Source organism: Bombina bombina, chromosome 9 (assembly GCF_027579735.1).
Source record: "Bombina bombina isolate aBomBom1 chromosome 9, aBomBom1.pri, whole genome shotgun sequence".
Lineage (NCBI taxonomy): Eukaryota > Metazoa > Chordata > Amphibia > Anura > Bombinatoridae > Bombina > Bombina bombina.
This window is the reverse complement of record NC_069507.1, coordinates 85,927,642-85,948,083: the sequence shown is the minus strand read 5'-3', so window position 1 is coordinate 85,948,083 and position 20,442 is coordinate 85,927,642. Positions and strand designations below refer to the sequence as shown.

General features: G+C 41.5%; 1 protein-coding gene across 2 annotated transcripts in view; it reads left to right on the top strand.

The window, feature by feature from the left end:
• The window catches only part of FAM13C (family with sequence similarity 13 member C), a 564,754-nt gene that overhangs the window by 380,431 nt on the left and 163,881 nt on the right, over positions 1-20,442 (top strand). For both annotated transcript variants that reach the window (XM_053692240.1, XM_053692239.1), the window contains exons 7-8: positions 3,663-3,867; positions 6,093-6,231. In XM_053692240.1, coding sequence (XP_053548215.1) covers positions 3,663-3,867; positions 6,093-6,231 — 344 coding nt within the window. The remainder of the gene's footprint in view (positions 1-3,662; positions 3,868-6,092; positions 6,232-20,442) is intronic.

The following is a 20,442-nucleotide window of genomic DNA, read 5'->3' as shown; positions in this document are numbered from 1 at the left end:
CACCTGGATTGTGCTTGCTGATTGGTGGCTAAATGTACCCACCAATCAGCAAGTGCTATCCAGGGTCCTGAACCAAAAATAGGCCGGCTCCTTAGCTTTACATTCCTGCTTTTTAAATAAAGAGAGCAAGATCAGCAACGCACTATTGGGAGCTGGCTGGACACCTCAAGTGAGCCAATGACAAGGCATATATGTACAGACAACAGCTAGCTCCCAGTAGTGCTTTGCTGCTCCTGTGCCTACCTAGGTATGCTTTCCATCAAAGTATAGAAAAGTACAAAGCAAAGAAGTTAATAGAAGTACACTGGAAAGTTATTTATCTGAATTATGAACGTTTAATTCTGACTGATCTCACCCTTTAAAGGGCTAGGACCAAGTAAGGCATTTCATCTCTGTAGCTGACTTTAACTATGTATTTAACAGTTTTGCATGGGTAAATATATATATGTGTGTGTGTGTATATATATATATATATATATATATATATATATATATATATATATATATATATATATATATATATATATATACACATATACACATATACACATACATACACACACACTCTTTATTTTTAAATAAAATGCTGTTTTGGCTTTTGTTTCTCTTGAATCAGTGCTGCCGAAACAACATCTCCAAGAGATTTTGCGCGTTGTAAAACAGTCATTTGTTATCAAAAAGATTAGTTATACACAAGATTTTTTACAATTGAGCAGTATATACAATTAACTGAATTAATAGTAACTCATTTCTTATGTATTTTTCAAACTAAAATGTGATTATGATCTTATTTTATTTTGAGGCTTTTATCATTATTATAAGCGTGATTAAAATGTAATGGGACACTTGTCCAATAAAAATGGAAATCCATGTAGAAATGTTAGGGTGCTCCTGTTAAGAGATGATCTCCCTTTCCACTTCTCCTGGCTGTTGAACTAAAGTACAAGGAATTCTCAGGAGTTAATGGCATTGTGCTCCTTGCTTTGGCTTTCGAAAGCATTCATTGCAAATTACATCATTCATGAGTTCTCCCACTCATTGCACATAACCACAGACCAAAGGTTTGTATACAGCTCTTATTGACGAATGCTCCCATACTCAGTGCTGTTATTAGGAACGTAGGGTGGGATTAGAACAAATAAAAAAAAACCAACATTTATTTTGTTTTTAAAGGACCATTAAACTTGACATTTCAACAACGTATACAATGTTTCATTATTGCAATATACATTCATTTATTTATTTTGCTGCCTTTTGTTGTAAAATAAATCTAAAATAAGTCCTTGTTTTACTTTCTCCCAAGGACGTTTGGGTTAATACTTTTAGGCAATTTATGTAAGCTTTTGTTTACTCGGGGACGGCCCTAGCCATTGCGGGGGCCCAAGGCAGGATGACAAAATGGGGTCCCCCTTTCTTCCCGCCCAATCTCGCCCCCAACCCCGCCCCACAGCTTTTAAAATGGAAAAAATAATAATAATTTAAGGTAATGCACAACATTTTATATATATAAAAAACATAAATCCACTAATGTGGAGCACTATAACATTGTATATATTGCAATATACCATTTGTACTATTTGAACAACTGTTTATGTATAAAATGATGAATTATGCTGACAATTAGGAACAGTTGAGTTGAACTGGGCTTCATTTTTATGTGTTTTCTTATGATAACAAGAACATTACAGAGATGCCAGTGCAGTTCCCTAGGCAGATTGACAGCCAGGGGCCTCTACCTAGAACAAAAAATGCTTAAAAGAAATGGGGCAATGCACTGTACCACACAAACACACAGATATAATACACACAAAGATACTTATATACACATACATCCAATCCAAACACTGTCTCAGACACATACACAGCCCACACACACACGCACCACAGAGCCCCCACATGCACCACAGAGCCCCCACATATGCCCCCACTCACCACACAGCCCCCACACACCACACACACACACACAGTCCACACACGCAATAAATAAAATAAATGGTGCCCCCAGAAATAAAATGAAGCCCCCAGCCCCCACTGCAATAAAATGATGCCCCAGCCACACAGCAATAAAATGATGCCTCAGCCCCACTGCAAAAAAATGATGCCCCATCTCCCCTGCAATAAAATGATGCCCCCAACAAAAATATGATGCCCCCAGCAATAAATGATTCCCCCAGCCCCACTGCAATGATGCCCCCAGCAACAAAATGATGCACAGTCCCCCTGTAATAAAATGATGCCCCCTGTAATAAAATGATGCCCCGAACAAAAATGATGCCCCAAGCCCCCCTGCAATAAATGATGTACCCAACAATAAAATGAAGCCCCCAGCCCCCCTGCAGTAAAATGATGCCCCAGTCCCACTGCAATAAATGATGCCCAGTCAGTCCCCCTGAAATAAAATGATGCCCCCTGCAATAAAAATATGCCCTCAGCAATAAAATAATGCCCCATCTCCCCTGCAATAAAAGGATGCCCCCTGCAATAAAATGAATCTCCCCTGCAATAAAATGATGCCCCAGCTGCTTACCATGATTCATGATGGGACGACCAAGTGCGACACCCTGCCTGCTCATCCTCCTCCCACCCGACCGTCATGGCTCGCCACTCCCCTCCTCCACTGGCCACTGCTGACACTGTACTTTGCGCCAATTTTTTTAATATATATATTTTTTTATTGCACTGGCGTGCGGGGCCCCCTAAGCGCGGCCGCCTCGATGCCACACCCAAAGGCCGGCCCTGTGTTTACTTCACCCCTCCCTACAAGATTTTCAGAAGTCACATGTTTGTAAAGGGTGGATTATCGGTATTGCATCAACAATCATGATAGGAGAATAATTCTTTGCAATAGTAACTAATAAGAGAAGGCTTCCCCATTCTCTCAACTGCACATGTGCAAACAGAGTTTGTACTATATCTGAATATTAGTTTGTGATTGGTTAGCAAGGATTCTTTTGTTCTGGGGACAGGGAAATCAGTGAAATGAACAAACATACAATAATATACTCATTTGACAAAATAAATCGACAGTTTTCAATTCAGATATGAAGGTTCAAAATCATGTAGTTTACAATATGTTTAGTGGTCCTTGAAATATAACCTTTTTTATTATTTCTTGATTTAGGGAGCATTTTTTATGTTATTTTCCCTTCTCATAATCAAAAGGAAAGGAATATTTTGTATTTGCATTACTTTCTTATATTTCTTTTCAGTGGATGCAGTAAGTGTGATTGACAAGGACCTACAGCAACAGTTATGCAATATGTGTCAGTTTATTTTCAGCAAATGATGATTATAAAAATTACTTTGGTATTCTTTGTTGTAGAGATACCTAGGTAGGCATCTGGAGCACTACATGGTAGGAAATAGTGCTGCCATCTAGTGCTCTTGCAAATGGATAACAATCTTGCAAAACTGCTGCCATATAGTGCTCCAGAAACGGGCTGTCTCCTGAGTTTATGTCCCTTATTTTCAGCAAAAGATACCAAGAGAAGGAAGAAAATGTAATAATAGAAGTAAATTAGAAAGTTGTTTAAAATTGCATGCTCTATTAGAATCATAAAAGAAAAAAGTTGTATTTTAAGTTCCCTTTAATAGCAATATTAGTGAGTGATAAAAATAATTTTGTATTCATGTATGTATATTTATTTTCTTTTCCTCTTCAGAACCTACTCATCGAGACTCCCAAACTGAAGCCGATCATGTTCCTGAAGATCCGCGCAGCATTGGGACTAGTCGGCTGTTGTTCCATATTACTGATGGGGATAACCCACTTCTGTCACCAAGATGCTCCATCTTTAGCCAGAGCCAGAGATTTAATTTAGACCCTGAGTCTGCACCATCTCCACCAAGCTCCCAGCAGTTTATGATGTAAGGAAATTATTTCATTTTATTAATTAGGCCATAAAAAAATATAACTATCAAGATGAGCCCATTGCATATCATGAATTTAAAATACCAGCAATTAAACAAATCTCAGTACACAGATCCTACAGCTGTGTATAAAACTACTTTAAAGGGACCCAACATTTCTTTTTCATGATTCAGTTAGAAAGTTGTTTAAAATCACATGCTCTAATATACTTCTATTATCAAATTTTATTTGATCTCTTGGTATCTTTTGTAGGGGCGTAAGCTCAAGAGTGTGTACATGTCCGGAGCACTATATGGCAGAAGATTTGTAAGAATGTTGTCCATTTGCAAAAGAAACTAGATGGAAGAACTGTTTGTTGCCATATAGTGCGCCAGACACCTTCCTAAGGGCTATATTAAAAGTGGAGCGCTAAATTATTGTGCTCCTGCAAACGGACAAATTAGCCCGTTTGCCGGAGTGCAATAATCAACCAGCTATTACAAGTGGCTGGTTATTGCTACTGCAAGCTTGAGGTATCAGTTAGCGCTTATAAAATTAACCAGAGATTGTATCTCTATTTATTTAATTTTATAAATCTGCCCCAAATGGCCCCAAAATACAGTCTAGTGCAGTTTATTAAAAAAATTAAAGATGGCAGCATCGTTATTTTTTTAGTAAAATTTCTGCACTAGGCAGTTTTTTGGGGTTAAAGTTGGTGGGAGTGGGGTGTGCCATTAAATATATGTTTATGTATGTATATATGTGTGTGTGTATATATATATATATATATATATATCTCTTTTTTGAGAATACTATTACAATATATGTGCCTGTCCTTCACATCCAGAACTTGGATAGGTATTTAAAAGGAAATTGATACAAAAAAAATAATTTATATATATATACATACATGTAGCCCTCAGTTTACGCCGGGGTTAGGTTCCAGAAGGAATGGTTGTAAATTGAAACCCAGTTTATAATGTAAGTCAATGGGAAGTGAGGGAGTTAGGTTCCAGGCCCCTCTCAAAATTGTCATAAGTAACACCTAATGCATTATTTTTAAAGCTTTGAAATGAAGACTTTAAATGCTAAACAGCATTATAAACCTAAGAAAATAATCACACAACACAGAATATATAATTAAACTAAGTTAAATGAACAAAAACATTTGTTAAACAGCATTATAAACCTAATAAAATAATCACACAACACAGACTACACTTGCATTTTTCTGCAAACAGTTCTTTCTATGCTTTCCAATCTGGACTGATTTATAGACAGGAAGATCTTGTTCCTTTGAAATCTGCTCGATAGCTCAGGTCTGGTTAAACTGATTAATTTCAGCTTGCTTGGCTTTGCTGCAACACAAGCGGACAGCTCCACCTACTGGCTATTTTAATAAATGCACTGCTTCTCAATGCTTTTCAATAGCAGTCACATGACTGGAAAAAAAGGTTGTTATTCTGAAACGGTGTAAGTTGAACCGTTGTAAAACGAGGGTGACCTGTATATACAAACGCAAAACGTTACAGTCCACTCCAGCTCAGAGAGCAAAGATAAAGGGATACTATACCCAATTGTTTTTTGCTGTAAATCCGTCTCCCATGGGTGCCAAGACGGATTTACCGCACGGCTATTGGCTAAGAGGTGAAAGCCGAGGGCTGTTGTAGCAGCTAAGAACAGCGATTGATTAAAACAAATAAAGGAGCTTTCTACATCTTCTACTTCATTTATGAAAGTCCCCTTTATTTGTTTCAATAGTCAATCCTAGCGTTTGTAAAACGATAGGTTTGACTTTCACTTTAAGTAAAGCAATTGCAATTTTTAATTGATTTCCATTGATCATCATTCCCCCTCTTATCCACTCTTCAATCAAGTATTTTTCTTTTAGTAAATATAGACCAATATCTAAATTTTTAATTGTCCCCTTTTCTGAGCCACACGACTGCTGGGCATCAATATGTTATGCAGTGCAGGTAAGTTTTGGCTTTATTTTCAAATACATTGGAACACATTTGAACAGATTCAATTTGAATTTGCAAAGCCACCCAAATTATATATACAATGTAATTTGAAATTTTATAATTAGCAGTTTTTTAATTCCCAAACACTTTATTGCAATCATAAAAGGACATTCTGGCGCTGAAGGTTTTTTTTTTTAAACTTTATCATGCGAGTTTAATTTCTGCTAATTTTAGTGTATTAGTAATGACCTACAAAACATTTAATTCCACGCATTTAGGTCAAGGAGTTCTTCTAGAAGCAGTTGTGAGGATTCAAAAGAACCACTTACTATCATGCAGCTTACCAAACAAATTCAAACACTGAGGAGGAGAATCAGAAAATTTGAAGATAAATTTGAACAGGAGAAAAAATACCGTGTGAGTAATTCTTTTACTATTTCATAATCTTACACTTTTTTAATTGCGTTTTCCCAATTGTTTTCCACACTGTCAGCTATTGGTAAATACATACTGTTTCTCAAGGACAGTGATCAACATCTCCAGTTGAGTAACATTCCAGTGTGATTAGGATTTAAAAGGACATTATAGGTACACTGAACCCTATTTTTTTCATTCATTATTCATATAGAGCATGCAATTTTTAGCAACTTTCTAATTTACTCCTATTATCAATTTTCTTCTTTCTTTTGCTATCTTTATTTGAAAAGCAATAATTTAAGTTTAGAAGCCAGCCAATTTTTGGTTCACAACCTAGGTTATCCTTGTTGATTGGTGAATAAATGCTGCCCAGGTTCTGAACCAAAAATTGTCTGGCTCCTTTACTTAGAGTCCTTTTTCAAATAAAGATAGCAAGAGAACGTTGAAAAAAATGATAATAGGAATAAATTAGGAAGTTGCTTAAAATTGCATGCTCTATCTGAATCATGGGACATCCCAATATTTTTCTTTCATGGTTCAGAAAGAGTATAATTTACTTCTATTATCAAATTTGCTTAATTTCTTGGTATCCTTTGTTAACGATGCAGCAATATGCCACTGGGAGCTAGCTGAATACTTCAGGCGAACCAATGACAAGAGGTAGATATGTGCAGCCACCAATCAGCAGCTAGTTTGCAGCAGTGCATTTCATCTCCTAAATCTACCTAGGTATGCTTTTCAACAAAGGACACAAAGAATTTAAATTTATTATAAGGGTGTGACTTGGTTATAGCTGGACCCTGTTTATGCTATTGTGATTGTTCTATGTCAAAACAAACCTCACTGACATGTGCTTGATAGTTTTCTTTTGCAAGATGTATCAAGTCCACGGTTTCATCCTTACTTGTGGGATATTACCCTTCCCTACAGGAAGTGGCAAAGAGAGCACCCACAGCAGAGCTGTCTATATAGCTCCCCCCTTAATTCCACCCCCCAGTCATTCTCTTTGCTGGCTCTAAGCAGGAAGGGTAAAGGGAAAGAGGTGATAAACTGTTAGTTTTTATTTTCTTCAAGCAAGAGTTTGTTATTTTAAAATGGTACCGGTGTGTACTATTTACTCTCAGACAGGAGATGGATGAAGATTTCTGCCTGGAGGATGATTATCTTAGCATTTGTAACTAAGATCCAATGCTGTTCCCACAGAGGCTGAGGAGTACAGGAAAACTTCAGTGTGAGGAACGTTTTTCATTCTATACAGCAATGAGGTATGTTCAGTAATTTTTTCTGGAGAGACTGTGATATTTCAGAAAGGCTGACAGTATCCCCATGAGGGTAAGGGTAAGCAGTAATCCTAGACTTATAGTGGCATTACTAAGCTTGCATAAGGGCTAATTGAAATTATGGTTGACACTCAGTTTGAATGATATGAACAAATGGTTGTGTGTACTGGGAGTGCTGTTAATAAGTTTTTGAGGGACAACTTTATTGAGGGTACACTTGGCTTTTTTGGGAGTTTAGAACTCACATGGCTAGTTAAAACACTTTGTATGTTTTTGGGAGGCCTTAGAAACATCGAGTGAGATGGGCGGGGCCTAATTTCGCGCCTCAGTTGCGCAGTTGTTTTCTCTTGACAAGCAGCAAGCTACATTACTGGAGGGTCCTGGTGAACTTTTTGGGCCAAAACGAAGCTTTAACCGCTCATTTCCAATCCCTAAGGGCAGGTAGGCGCCACAGCAGAGCTGTGGCAAGGTGCTGACAGGGTTTTTTCCGGTTTTTGGCACTTTGTCAATCCGGTTTCCATATTTAAGGGTTAAATGTTTCATTTGCTTGTGGGGCAATCTTACTAAAGCTTATTGAATCTGCTGTAAAAATTTTGAAAAGTTTGATGCATTTTTAAGCAGTTTTGCAGATCGTGTATGCCTTTTTTTTCTCTTAAAGGCACAGTACCGTTTTTTAAAATTGTTGTTTTTTCACTGAATAAAGTGTTTTCCAAGCTTGCTTGTCTCATTACTAGCCTGTTCAGCATGTCTGACATTGAGGAAACTCCTTGTTCAATATGTTTAGAAGCCATTGTGGAACCCCCTCTTAGAATGTGTCCCACATGTACTGATATGTCTATAAATTGCAAACAGCATATTTTGACTTATGAGTTTGGCGCTGGATGATTCTCAGACAGAAGGAAATCAGGTTATGCCATCTAGTTCTCACCAAGTGTCACAACCAGTAATGCCCGCACAAGTGAAGCCAAGTACCTCTAGTGCGTCTAATTCTTTCACCTTGCAAGATATGGCCACAGTTATGAATTCTACCCTCACAGAGGTTTTATCTAAACTGCCTGGGTTGCAAGGGAAGCGCAGTAGCTCTGGGTTAAAAACAAATGCTGAGCCTTCTGACGCTTTAGTAGCCGTATCCGATGTACCCTCACAATGTTCTGAAGTAGGGGTGAGGGATTTGCTGTCTGAGGGAGAGATTTCTGATTCAGGAAAGATGTTCCCTCAGACAGACTCGGATATGACGGCTTTTAAATTTAAGCTAGAACACCTCCGCTTATTGCTCAGGGAGGTTTTAGCAAGTCTGGATGATTGTGACCCTATTGTAGTTCCAGAGAAATTGTGTAAAATGGAAAAATATTTAGAAGTTCCTGTCTACACTGATGTTTTTCCGGTCCCTAAGAGGATTTCGGACATTGTTACTAAGGAGTGGAATAGACCAGGTATTCCGTTCGCTCCCCCTCCTACTTTTAAGAAGATGTTTCCCATATCCGACAAAATGCGGTACTCGTTGCAGATGGTCCCTAAGGTGGAGGGAGCTATTTCTACTCTAGCTAAGCGTACAACTATACTTATTGAGGACAGTTGTGCTTTCAAAGATCCTATGGATAAACAATTAGAGGGTCTCCTGAAGAAAATTTTTGTTCATCAGGGTTTTCTTCTCCAACCTATAGCGTGCATTGTTCCTGTGACCACTGCAGCTGCCTTTTGGTTCGAGGCTCTGGAAGAGGCTCTTCAGGTGTAGACCCCATTAGATGATATTCTGGATAGAATTAGGGCTCTTAAGCTAGCCAATTCTTTCATTACAGATGCCGCTTTTCAACTGGCTAAATTAGCCGCAAAGAATTCAAGTTTTGCCATTTTAGCGCATAGAGCATTATGGCTTAAGTCCTGGTCGGCTGATGTGTCATCAAAATCTAAGCTTTTAGCCATCCCTTTCAAGGGTAAGACCCTATTCAGGCCTGAACTGAAAGAGATCATTTCAGATATCACTGGAGGGAAAGGTCATGCCCTCCCTCAGGATAAGACAAATAGGATGAGGACCAAACAAAATAATTTTCATTCCTTTCAAAACTTCAAAGGTGGTCCTGCTTCCTCTTCCCCTGCTGCAAGGCAAGAGAGGAACTTTGCTCAATCCAAGTCAGTCTGGAGACCTAACCAGGCTTGGAACAAAGGTAAACATGCCAAGAAGCCTGCTGCTGCCACCAAGACAGCATGAAGGGGTAGCCCCCGATCTGGGAGCGGATCTAGTAGGGGGGCAGACTTTCTCTCTTTGCTCAGGCTTGGGCAAGATATGTTCAGGACTCCTGGGCTTTAGAAATAGTAACCCTGGGATACCTTCTAGACTTCAAGGATTCTCCTCCAAGGGGGAGATTTCATCTTTCTCAATTGTCTGCAAACCAGACAAAAAGAGAGGCGTTCTTAGGCTGTGTAGAAGACCTACATACCATGGGAGTGATCCGCCCTGTTCCGAAAGCAGAACAAGGGCAAGGGTTTTACTCCAACCTGTTTGTGGTTCCCAAAAAGGAGGGAACCTTCAGACCAATCTTAGATCTCAAGATCCTAAACCAATTCCTCAGAGTCCCATCCTTCAAGATGGAGACCATTCAGACTATTTTTACCAATGATCCAGAAGGGTCAATATATGACCACCGTGGACTTAAAGCATGCGTATCTACACATCCCTATTCAGAGATCATCATCAGTTCCTCAGGTTCGCCTTTCAGGACAGGCATTACCAATTTGTGGCCCTTCCCTTCGGGTTGGCCACGGCTCCCAGAATTTTCACAAAGGTGCTAGGGCCCCTTCTGGCGGTCCTAAGGCCGCGGGGCATAGCAGTGGCGCCTTATCCAGACTATATCTTAATTCAAGCGTCGACTTTCCAACTAGCCAAGTCTCACACGGACTTCGTGTTGGCCTTTCTAAGATCTCATGGGTGGAAGGTGAACGTAAAAAACAAGTTCTCTTTCTCTTGTTAAGTGTATCCAGTCCACGGATCATCCATTACTTGTGGGATATTCTCCTTCCCAACAGGAAGTTGCAAGAGGATCACCCACAGCAGATAGCTCCTCCCCTAACTGTTATGTTTAAATGGTGCCGGAGTGTACTGTTTATCTCAGGCAGTATTTAGAAGAAGAATCTGCCTGCGTTTTCTATGATCTTAGCAGAAGTAACTAAGATCCATGGCTGTTCTCACATATTCTGAGGAGTGAGGTCATCTCTGGAGTGCTCAAAAGGCTTCAAAGTCGTTTTTGAGGGAGGTAAAAAGCCACAGTAGAGCTGTGGCAGTTGTTGTGACTGTTTGTTTGAAAAAACGTTTTTGTCTGTTATTATTCTGTTTTGGGTATTAAGGGGTTAATCATCCATTTGCAAGTGGGTGCGATGCTCTGCTAACTTGTTACATACACTGTAAAAATTTCGTTAATGTAACTGCCTTTTTCTCCAACATAGGTGTGTCCGGTCCACGGCGTCATCCTTACTTGTGGGATATTCTCTTCCCCAACAGGAAATGGCAAAGAGCCCAGCAAAGCTGGTCACATGATCCCTCCTAGGCTCCGCCTTCCCCAGTCATTCTCTTTGCCGTTGTACAGGCAACATCTCCACGGAGATGGCTTAGAGTTTTTTGGTGTTTAACTGTAGTTTTTATTATTCAATCAAGAGTTTGTTATTTTAAAATAGTGCTGGTATGTACTATTTACTCTGAAACAGAAAGGTGATGAAGATTTCTGTTTGTAAGAGGAAAATGATTTTAGCAACCGTTACTAAAATCGATGGCTGTTTCCACACAGGACTGTTGAGAGGAATTAACTTCAGTTGGGGGAAACAGTGAGCAGACTTTTGCTGCTTGAGGTATGACACATTTCTAACAAGACGATGTAATGCTGGAAGCTGTCATTTTCCCTATGGGATCCGGTAAGCCATTTTTATTACATAAGAAAAAAAGGGCTTCACAAGGGCTTTTAAGACTGTAGACATTTTCTGGGCTAAAACGATTGATATATAAACATATTTTATACTTCATAGCTTTGAGGAATTATTTTATTCTTGGGAATTATGTAAAATAACCGGCAGGCACTGTATTGGACACCTTATCCTCTAGGGGCTTTCCCTAATCATAGGCAGAGCCTCATTTTCGCGCCTCTATTGCGCACTTGTTTTTAGGAAGCATGACATGCAGATGCATGTGTGAGGAGCTCTGATACACAGAAAAGACTTTCTGAAGGCGTCATTTGGTATCGTATTCCCCTTTGGGCTTGGTTGGGTCTCAGCAAAGCAGATACCAGGGACTGTAAAGGGGTTAAATTAAGAGTTAAAGCTTTCAAATTTGGTGTGCAATACTTTTAAGGCTTTAAGACACTGTGGTGAAATTTTGGTGAATTTTGAACAATTCCTTCATACTTTTTCACATTTGCAGTAATAAAGTGTGTTCAGTTTAAAATTTAAAGTGACAGTAACGGTTTTATTTTAAAACGTTTTTTGTACTTTGTTATCAAGTTTATGCCTGTTTAACATGTCTGAACTACCAGATAGACTGTGTTCTGTATGTGGGGAAGCCAAGGTTCCTTCTCATTTAAATAGATGTGATTTATGTGACACAAAATTTAGAGAAAATGATGCCCAAGATGATTCCTCAAGTGAGGGGAGTAAGCATGGTACTGCGTCATCCCCTCCTTCGTCTACACCAGTCTTGCCCACACAGGAGGCCCCTAGTACATCTAGTGCGCCAATACTCCTTACTATGCAACAATTAACGGCTGTAATGGATAATTCTATCAAAAACATTTTAGCCAAAATGCCCACTTATCAGCGAAAGCGCGACTGCTCTGTTTTAGAAAATACTGAAGAGCATGAGGACGCTGATGATATTGGTTCTGAAGTGCCCCTACACCAGTCTGAGGGGGCCAGGGAGGTTTTGTCTGAGGGAGAAATTTCAGATTCAGGGAAAATTTCTCAACAAGCTGAACCTGATGTGATTACATTTAAATTTAAATTGGAACATCTCCGCGCCCTGCTTAAGGAGGTGTTATCTACTCTGGATGATTGTGAGAATTTGGTCATTCCAGAGAAATTATGTAAAATGGACAAGTTCCTAGAGGTCCCGGGGCCCCCCGAAGCTTTTCCTATACCCAAGCGGGTGGCGGACATTGTAAATAAAGAATGGGAAAGGCCCGGCATACCTTTCGTCCCTCCCCCTATATTTAAGAAATTGTTTCCTATGGTCGACCCCAGAAAGGACTTATGGCAGACAGTCCCCAAGGTCGAGGGGGCGGTTTCTACTCTAAACAAACGCACCACTATACCCATAGAAGATAGTTGTGCTTTCAAAGATCCTATGGATAAAAAATTAGAGGGTTTGCTTAAAAAGATGTTTGTTCAGCAAGGTTACCTTCTACAACCAATTTCATGCATTGTTCCTGTCACTACAGCAGCGTGTTTCTGGTTCGATGAACTAGAAAAGGCGCTCAATAAAGATTCTTCTTATGAGGAGATTTTGGACAGAATTCATGCTCTCAAATTGGCTAACTCTTTCATCCTAGACGCCACTTTGCAATTGGCTAGATTAGCGGCGAAAAATTCTGGGTTTGCTATTGTGGCGCGCAGAGCGCTTTGGCTAAAATCTTGGTCAGCGGATGCGTCTTCCAAGAACAAATTGCTTAACATTCCTTTCAAGGGGAAAACGCTGTTTGGCCCTGACTTGAAAGAGATTATTTCTGATATCACTGGGGGCAAGGGCCACGCCCTTCCTCAGGATAGGTCTTTCAAGGCCAAAAATAAACCTAATTTTCGTCCCTTTCGCAGAAACGGACCAGCCCCAAGTGCTACGTCCTCTAAGCAAGAGGGTAATACTTCTCAAGCCAAACCAGCCTGGAGGCCAATGCAAGGCTGGAACAAAGGAAAGCAGGCCAAGAAACCTGCCACTGCTACCAAGACAGCATGAGATGTTGGCCCCCGATCCGGGACCGGATCTGGTGGGGGGCAGACTCTCTCTCTCTTCGCTCAGGCTTGGGCAAGAGATGTTCTGGATCCTTGGGCGCTAGAAATAGTCTCCCAAGGTTATCTTCTGGAATTCAAGGGGCTTCCCCCAAGGGGGAGGTTCCACAGGTCTCAATTGTCTTCAGACCACATAAAAAAACAGGCATTCTTACATTGTGTAGAAGACCTGTTAAAAATGGGAGTGATTCATCCTGTTCCATTAGGAGAACAAGGGATGGGGTTCTACTCCAATCTGTTCGTAGTTCCCAAAAAAGAGGGAACATTCAGACCAATCTTAGATCTCAAGATCCTAAACAAATTTCTCAAGGTTCCATCGTTCAAAATGGAAACCATTCGAACAATTCTTCCTTCCATCCAGGAAGGTCAATTCATGACCACGGTGGATTTAAAGGATGCGTATCTACATATTCCTATCCACAAGGAACATCATCGGTTCCTAAGGTTCGCATTCCTGGACAAGCATTACCAGTTTGTGGCACTTCCGTTCGGATTAGCCACTGCTCCAAGAATTTGCACAAAGGTACTAGGGTCCCTTCTAGCGGTGCTAAGACCAAGGGGCATTGCAGTAGTACCTTACTTGGACGACATTCTGATTCAAGCGTCGTCCCTTCCACAAGCAAAGGCTCACACGGACATTGTCCTGGCCTTTCTCAGATCTCACGGGTGGAAAGTGAACGTAGAAAAAAGTTCTCTATCTCCGTCAACAAGGGTTCCCTTCTTGGGAACAATAATAGACTCCTTAGAAATGAGGATTTTTCTGACAGAGGCCAGAAAATCAAAACTTCTAAACTCTTGTCAAGTACTTCATTCTGTTCCTCTTCCTTCCATAGCGCAGTGCATGGAAGTAATAGGTTTGATGGTAGCGGCAATGGACATAGTTCCTTTTGCGCGAATTCATCTAAGACCATTACAACTGTGCATGCTCAGTCAGTGGAATGGGGATTATACAGACTTGTCTCCGACGATACAAGTAGATCAGAGGACCAGAGATTCACTCCGTTGGTGGCTGTCCCTGGACAACCTGTCACAGGGGAAGAGCTTCCGCAGACCAGAGTGGGTCATTGTCACGACCGACGCCAGTCTGGTGGGCTGGGGCGCGGTCTGGGGACCCCTGAAAGCTCAGGGTCTTTGATCTCTTCTCCCGATAAATATTCTGGAACTGAGAGCGATATTCAATGCTCTCAAGGCTTGGCCTCAGCTAGCAAAGGCCAAATTCATACGGTTTCAATCAGACAACATGACGACTGTTGCGTACATCAACCATCAGGGGGGAACAAGGAGTTCCCTGGCGATGGAAGAAGTGACCAAAATCATTCAATGGGCGGAGACTCACTCCTGCCACTTGTCTGCAATCCACATCCCAGGAGTGGAAAATTGGGAAGCGGATTTTCTGAGTCGTCAGACATTTCATCCGGGGGAGTGGGAACTCCATCCGGAAATCTTTGCCCAAATTACTCCGTTGTGGGGCATTCCAGACATGGATCTGATGGCCTCTCGTCAGAACTTCAAGGTTCCTTGCTACGGGTCCAGATCCAGGGATCCCAAGGCGACTCTAGTAGATGCACTAGTAGCACCTTGGACCTTCAAACTAGCTTATGTATTCCCGCCGTTTCCTCTCATCCCCAGGCTGGTAGCCAGGATCAATCAGGAGAGGGCATCGGTGATCTTGATAGCTCCTGCGTGGCCACGCAGGACTTGGTATGCAGACCTGGTGAATATGTCATCGGCTCCACCATGGAAGCTACCTTTGAGACGGGACCTTCTTGTTCAAGGTCCGTTCGAACATCCGAATCTGGTCTCACTCCAACTGACTGCCTGGAGATTGAACGCTTGATCTTATCAAAGCGAGGGTTCTCAGATTCTGTCATTGATACTCTTGTTCAGGCCAGAAAGCCTGTAACTAGAAAAATCTACCACAAAATATGGAAAAAATATATCTGTTGGTGTGAATCTAAAGGATTCCCTTGGGACAAGATAAAAATTCCTAAGATTCTATCCTTTCTTCAAGAAGGTTTGGAGAAAGGATTATCTGCAAGTTCTTTGAAGGGACAGATTTCTGCCTTATCTGTGTTACTTCACAAAAAGCTGGCAGCTGTGCCAGATGTTCAAGCCTTTGTTCAGGCTCTGGTTAGAATCAAGCCTGTTTACAAACCTTTGACTCCTCCTTGGAGTCTCAATTTAGTTCTTTCAGTTCTTCAGGGGGTTCCGTTTGAACCCTTACATTCCGTTGATATTAAGTTATTATCTTGGAAAGTTTTGTTTTTGGTTGCAATTTCTTCTGCTAGAAGAGTTTCAGAATTATCTGCTCTGCAGTGTTCTCCTCCTTATCTGGTGTTCCATGCAGATAAGGTGGTTTTGCGTACTAAACCTGGTTTTCTTCCGAAAGTTGTTTCTAACAAAAACATTAACCAGGAGATAGTCGTGCCTTCTTTGTGTCCGAATCCAGTTTCAAAGAAGGAACGTTTGTTGCACAATTTGGATGTAGTTCGTGCTTTAAAATTCTATTTAGATGCTACAAAGGATTTTAGACAAACATCTTCCTTGTTTATTGTTTATTCTGGTAAAAGGAGAGGTCAAAAAGCAACTTCTATCTCTCTCTCCTTTTGGCTTAAAAGCATCATCAGATTGGCTTACGAGACTGCCGGACGGCAGCCTCCTGAAAGAATCACAGCTCATTCCACTAGGGCTGTGGCTTCCACATGGGCCTTCAAGAACGAGGCTTCTGTTGATCAGATATGTAAGGCAGCGACTTGGTCTTCACTGCACACTTTTCTTCTGTTATGTGTGATCAGTCCACGGGTCATCATTACTTCTGGGATATTATCTGCTCCCCTACAGGAAGTGCAAGAGGATTCACCCAGCAGAGTTGCTATATAGCTCCTCCCCTCTACGTCACCTCCAGTCATTCTCTTGCACCCAAAGACTAGATAGGAGGTGTGAGAGGACTATGGTGATTATACTTAGTTTTTATAACTTCAATCAAAAGTTTGTTATTTTACAATAGCACCGGAGCGTGTTATTACTTCTCTGGCAGAGTTTGAAGAAGAATCTACCAGAGTTTTTCTTATGATTTTAACCGGAGTAGTTAAGATCATATTGCTGTTTCTCGGCCATCTGAGGGAGGTAAAAGCTTCAGATCAGGGGACAGCGGGCAGTTGAATCTGCATTGAGGTATGTAGCAGTTTTTATTTTCTGAATGGAATTGATGAGAAAATCCTGCTATACCGTTATAATGACATGTATGTATACTCTACACTTCAGTATTCTGGGGATGGTATTTCACCGGAATTACTCTGTAAAAGTACATTAAACCTTTTAATAGGTATTTAGTTCATGTTAAACGTTTTTGCTGGAATGTAGAATCGTTTGCATTTCTGAGGTACTGAGTGAATAAATATTTGGGCATTATTTTTCCACTTGGCAGTTTGCTTGTTTTGCTTATGACAGTTTCGTTTCTCTCTCACTGCTGTGTGTGAGGGGGAGGGGCCGTTTTTGGCGCTCTTTGCTACGCATCAAAAAATTTTCAGTCAGTTACACTTGTATTTTCTGCATGGTCCGGTTCATCTCTAACAGAACTCAGGGGTCTTCAAACTTCTTTGAAGGGAGGTAGATTCTCTCAGCAGAGCTGTGAGATTTATGTAGTGACTGTGTTTTAAAACGTTGCTCTGTAATTTTTATGTTTAAAATTTAATTAGTGTTGCTTTACTAATGGGAACAAACCTTTGCTAACAAGTTGTGTTGTTTTTAAAGAGTGATGCTATAACTGTTTTTCAGTTCATTATTTCAACTGTCATTTAATCGTTTAGTGCTTCTTTGAGGCACAGTACGTTTTTGTTAAATAAGATTGTAACCAAGTTGCATGTTTATTGCTAGTGTGTTAAACATGTCTGATTCAGAGGAAGATACCTGTGTCATTTGTTCCAATGCCAAGGTGGAGCCCAATAGAAATTTATGTACTAACTGTATTGATGCTACTTTAAATAAAAGCCAATCTGTACAAATTGAACAAATTTCACCAAACAGCGAGGGGAGAGTTATGCCGTCTAACTCGCCTCACGTGTCAGTACCTGCGTCTCCCGCCCGGGAGGTGCGTGATATTATGGCGCCTAGTACATCTGGGCAGCCATTACAGATAACATTACAAGATATGGCTACTGTTATGACTGAAGTTTTGGCTAAGTTACCAGAACTAAGAGGCAAGCGTGATCACTCTGGGGTGAGAACAGAGTGCGCTGATAATTCTAGGGCCATGTCTGATACTGCGTCACAGCTTGCAGAGCATGAGGACGGAGAGCTTCATTCTGTAGGTGACGGTTCTGATCCAAGCAGATTGGATTCAGATATTTCAAATTTTAAATTTAAATTGGAAAACCTCCGTGTATTACTAGGGGAGGTCTTAGCGGCTATTAACGATTGTAACACTGTTGCAATACCAGAGAAAATGTGTAGGTTGGATAAATACTTTGCGGTACCGGCGAGTACTGACGTTTTTCCTATACCTAAGAGATTAACTGAAATTGTTACTAAGGAGTGGGATAGACCCGGTGTGCCGTTCTCACCCCCTCCAATATTTAGAAAGATGTTTCCAATAGACGCCACCACACGGGACTTATGGCAAACGGTCCCTAAGGTGGAGGGAGCAGTTTCTACTTTAGCTAAGCGCACCACTATCCCGGTGGAGGATAGCTGTGCTTTTTCAGATCCTATGGATAAAAAATTATAGGGTTACCTTAAGAAAATGTTTGTTCAACAAGGTTTTATATTGCAACCCCTTGCATGCATCGCGCCGATTACGGCTGCGGCAGCATTTTGGATTGAGTCTCTGGAAGAGAACCTTAGTTCCGCTACGCTGGACGACATTACGGACAGGCTTAGAGTCCTTAAACTAGCTAATTCATTCATTTCGGAGGCCGTAGTACATTTAACCAAACTTACGGCTAAGAATTCAGGATTCGCCATTCAGGCACGTAGGGCGCTGTGGCTAAAATCCTGGTCGGCTGATGTAACTTCTAAGTCCAAATTACTTAATATACCTTTCAAGGGGCAAACTTTATTTGGGCCCGGTTTGAAAGAAATTATCGCTGACATTACAGGAGGTAAGGGCCACGCTCTACCTCAAGACAAAGCCAAAGCTAAGGCTAGACAGTCTAATTTTCGTCCCTTTCGGAATTTCAAAGCAGGTGCAGCATCAACTTCCACTGCACCAAAACAGGAAGGAGCTGTTGCTCGTTACAGACAAGGCTGGAAACCTAACCAGTCCTGGAATAAGGGCAAGCAGGCCAGAAAACCTGCTGCTGCCCCTAAGACAGCATGAACCGAGGGCCCCCGATCCGGGACCGGATCTAGTGGGGGGCAGACTCTCTCTCTTCGCCCAGGCTTGGGCAAGAGATGTCCAGGATCCCTGGGCGCTAGAGATCATATCTCAGGGATACCTTCTAGACTTCAAATTATCTCCCCCACGAGGGAGATTTCATCTGTCAAGGTTGTCAACAAACCAAATAAAGAAAGACGCGTTTCTACGCTGTGTACAAGATCTATTATTAATGGGAGTGATCCATCCGGTTCCGCGGTCGGAACAAGGACAAGGGTTTTACTCAAACCTGTTTGTGGTTCCCAAAAAAGAGGGAACTTTCAGGCCAATCTTGGATTTAAAGATCCTAAACAAATTCCTAAGAGTTCCATCGTTCAAGATGGAAACTATTCGGACAATCTTACCCATGATCCAAAAGGGTCAGTACATGACCACAGTGGATTTAAAGGATGCTTACCTTCACATACCGATTCACAAAGATCATTACCGATATCTAAGGTTTGCCTTCTTAGACAGGCATTACCAGTTTGTAGCCCTTCCATTCGGATTGGCCACGGCTCCAAGAATTTTCACAAAGGTTCTGGGTGCCCTTCTAGCGGTTCTGAGACCGCGAGGAATTTCGGTAGCTCCGTACCTAGACGACATTCTGATACAAGCTTCAAGCTTTCAAACTGCCAAGTCTCATACAGAGTTAGTTCTGGCATTTCTAAGGTCGCATGGATGGAAAGTGAACGAAAAGAAGAGTTCTCTCTTGCCTCTCACAAGGGTTCCATTCTTGGGGACTCTTATAGATTCTGTAGAAATGAAGATTTATCTGACAGAAGACAGATTAACAAAGCTTCTAAATGCATGCCGTGTCCTTCATTCCATTCAACTCCCGTCAGTAGCTCAATGCATGGAGGTGATCGGCTTAATGGTAGCAGCAATGGACATAGTACCCTTTGCACGCCTACATCTCAGACCGCTGCAATTGTGCATGCTGAGTCAGTGGAATGGGGATTACTCAGATTTGTCCCCCACTCTGAATCTGGATCAAGAGACCAGAAACTCTCTTCTATGGTGGCTTTCTCGGCCACATCTGTCCAGGGGGATGCCTTTCAGCAGGCCGGACTGGACAATTGTAACAACAGACGCCAGCCTTCTAGGTTGGGGCGCTGTCTGGAATTCTCTGAAGGCTCAGGGACAATGGAGTCAGGAGGAAAGTCTCCTGCCAATAAACATTCTGGAATTGAGAGCAGTTCTCAATGCCCTTCTAGCTTGGCCCCAGTTAAAAACTCGGGGGTTCATCAGGTTTCAGTCGGACAACATCACGACTGTAGCTTACATCAACCATCAGGGAGGGACAAGAAGCTCCCTAGCAATGATGGAAGTATCAAAGATAATTCGCTGGGCAGAGTCTCACTCTTGCCATCTGTCAGCAATCCACATCCCGGGAGTGGAGAACTGGGAGGCGGATTTCTTGAGTCGCCAGACTCTTCATCCGGGGGAGTGGGAACTTCATCCGGAGGTCTTTGCCCAAATACTTCGACGTTGGGGCAAACCAGAGATAGATCTCATGGCGTCTCGCCAGAACGCCAAACTTCCTCGCTACGGATCCAGATCCAGGGATCCGGGAGCGGTCCTGATAGATGCTTT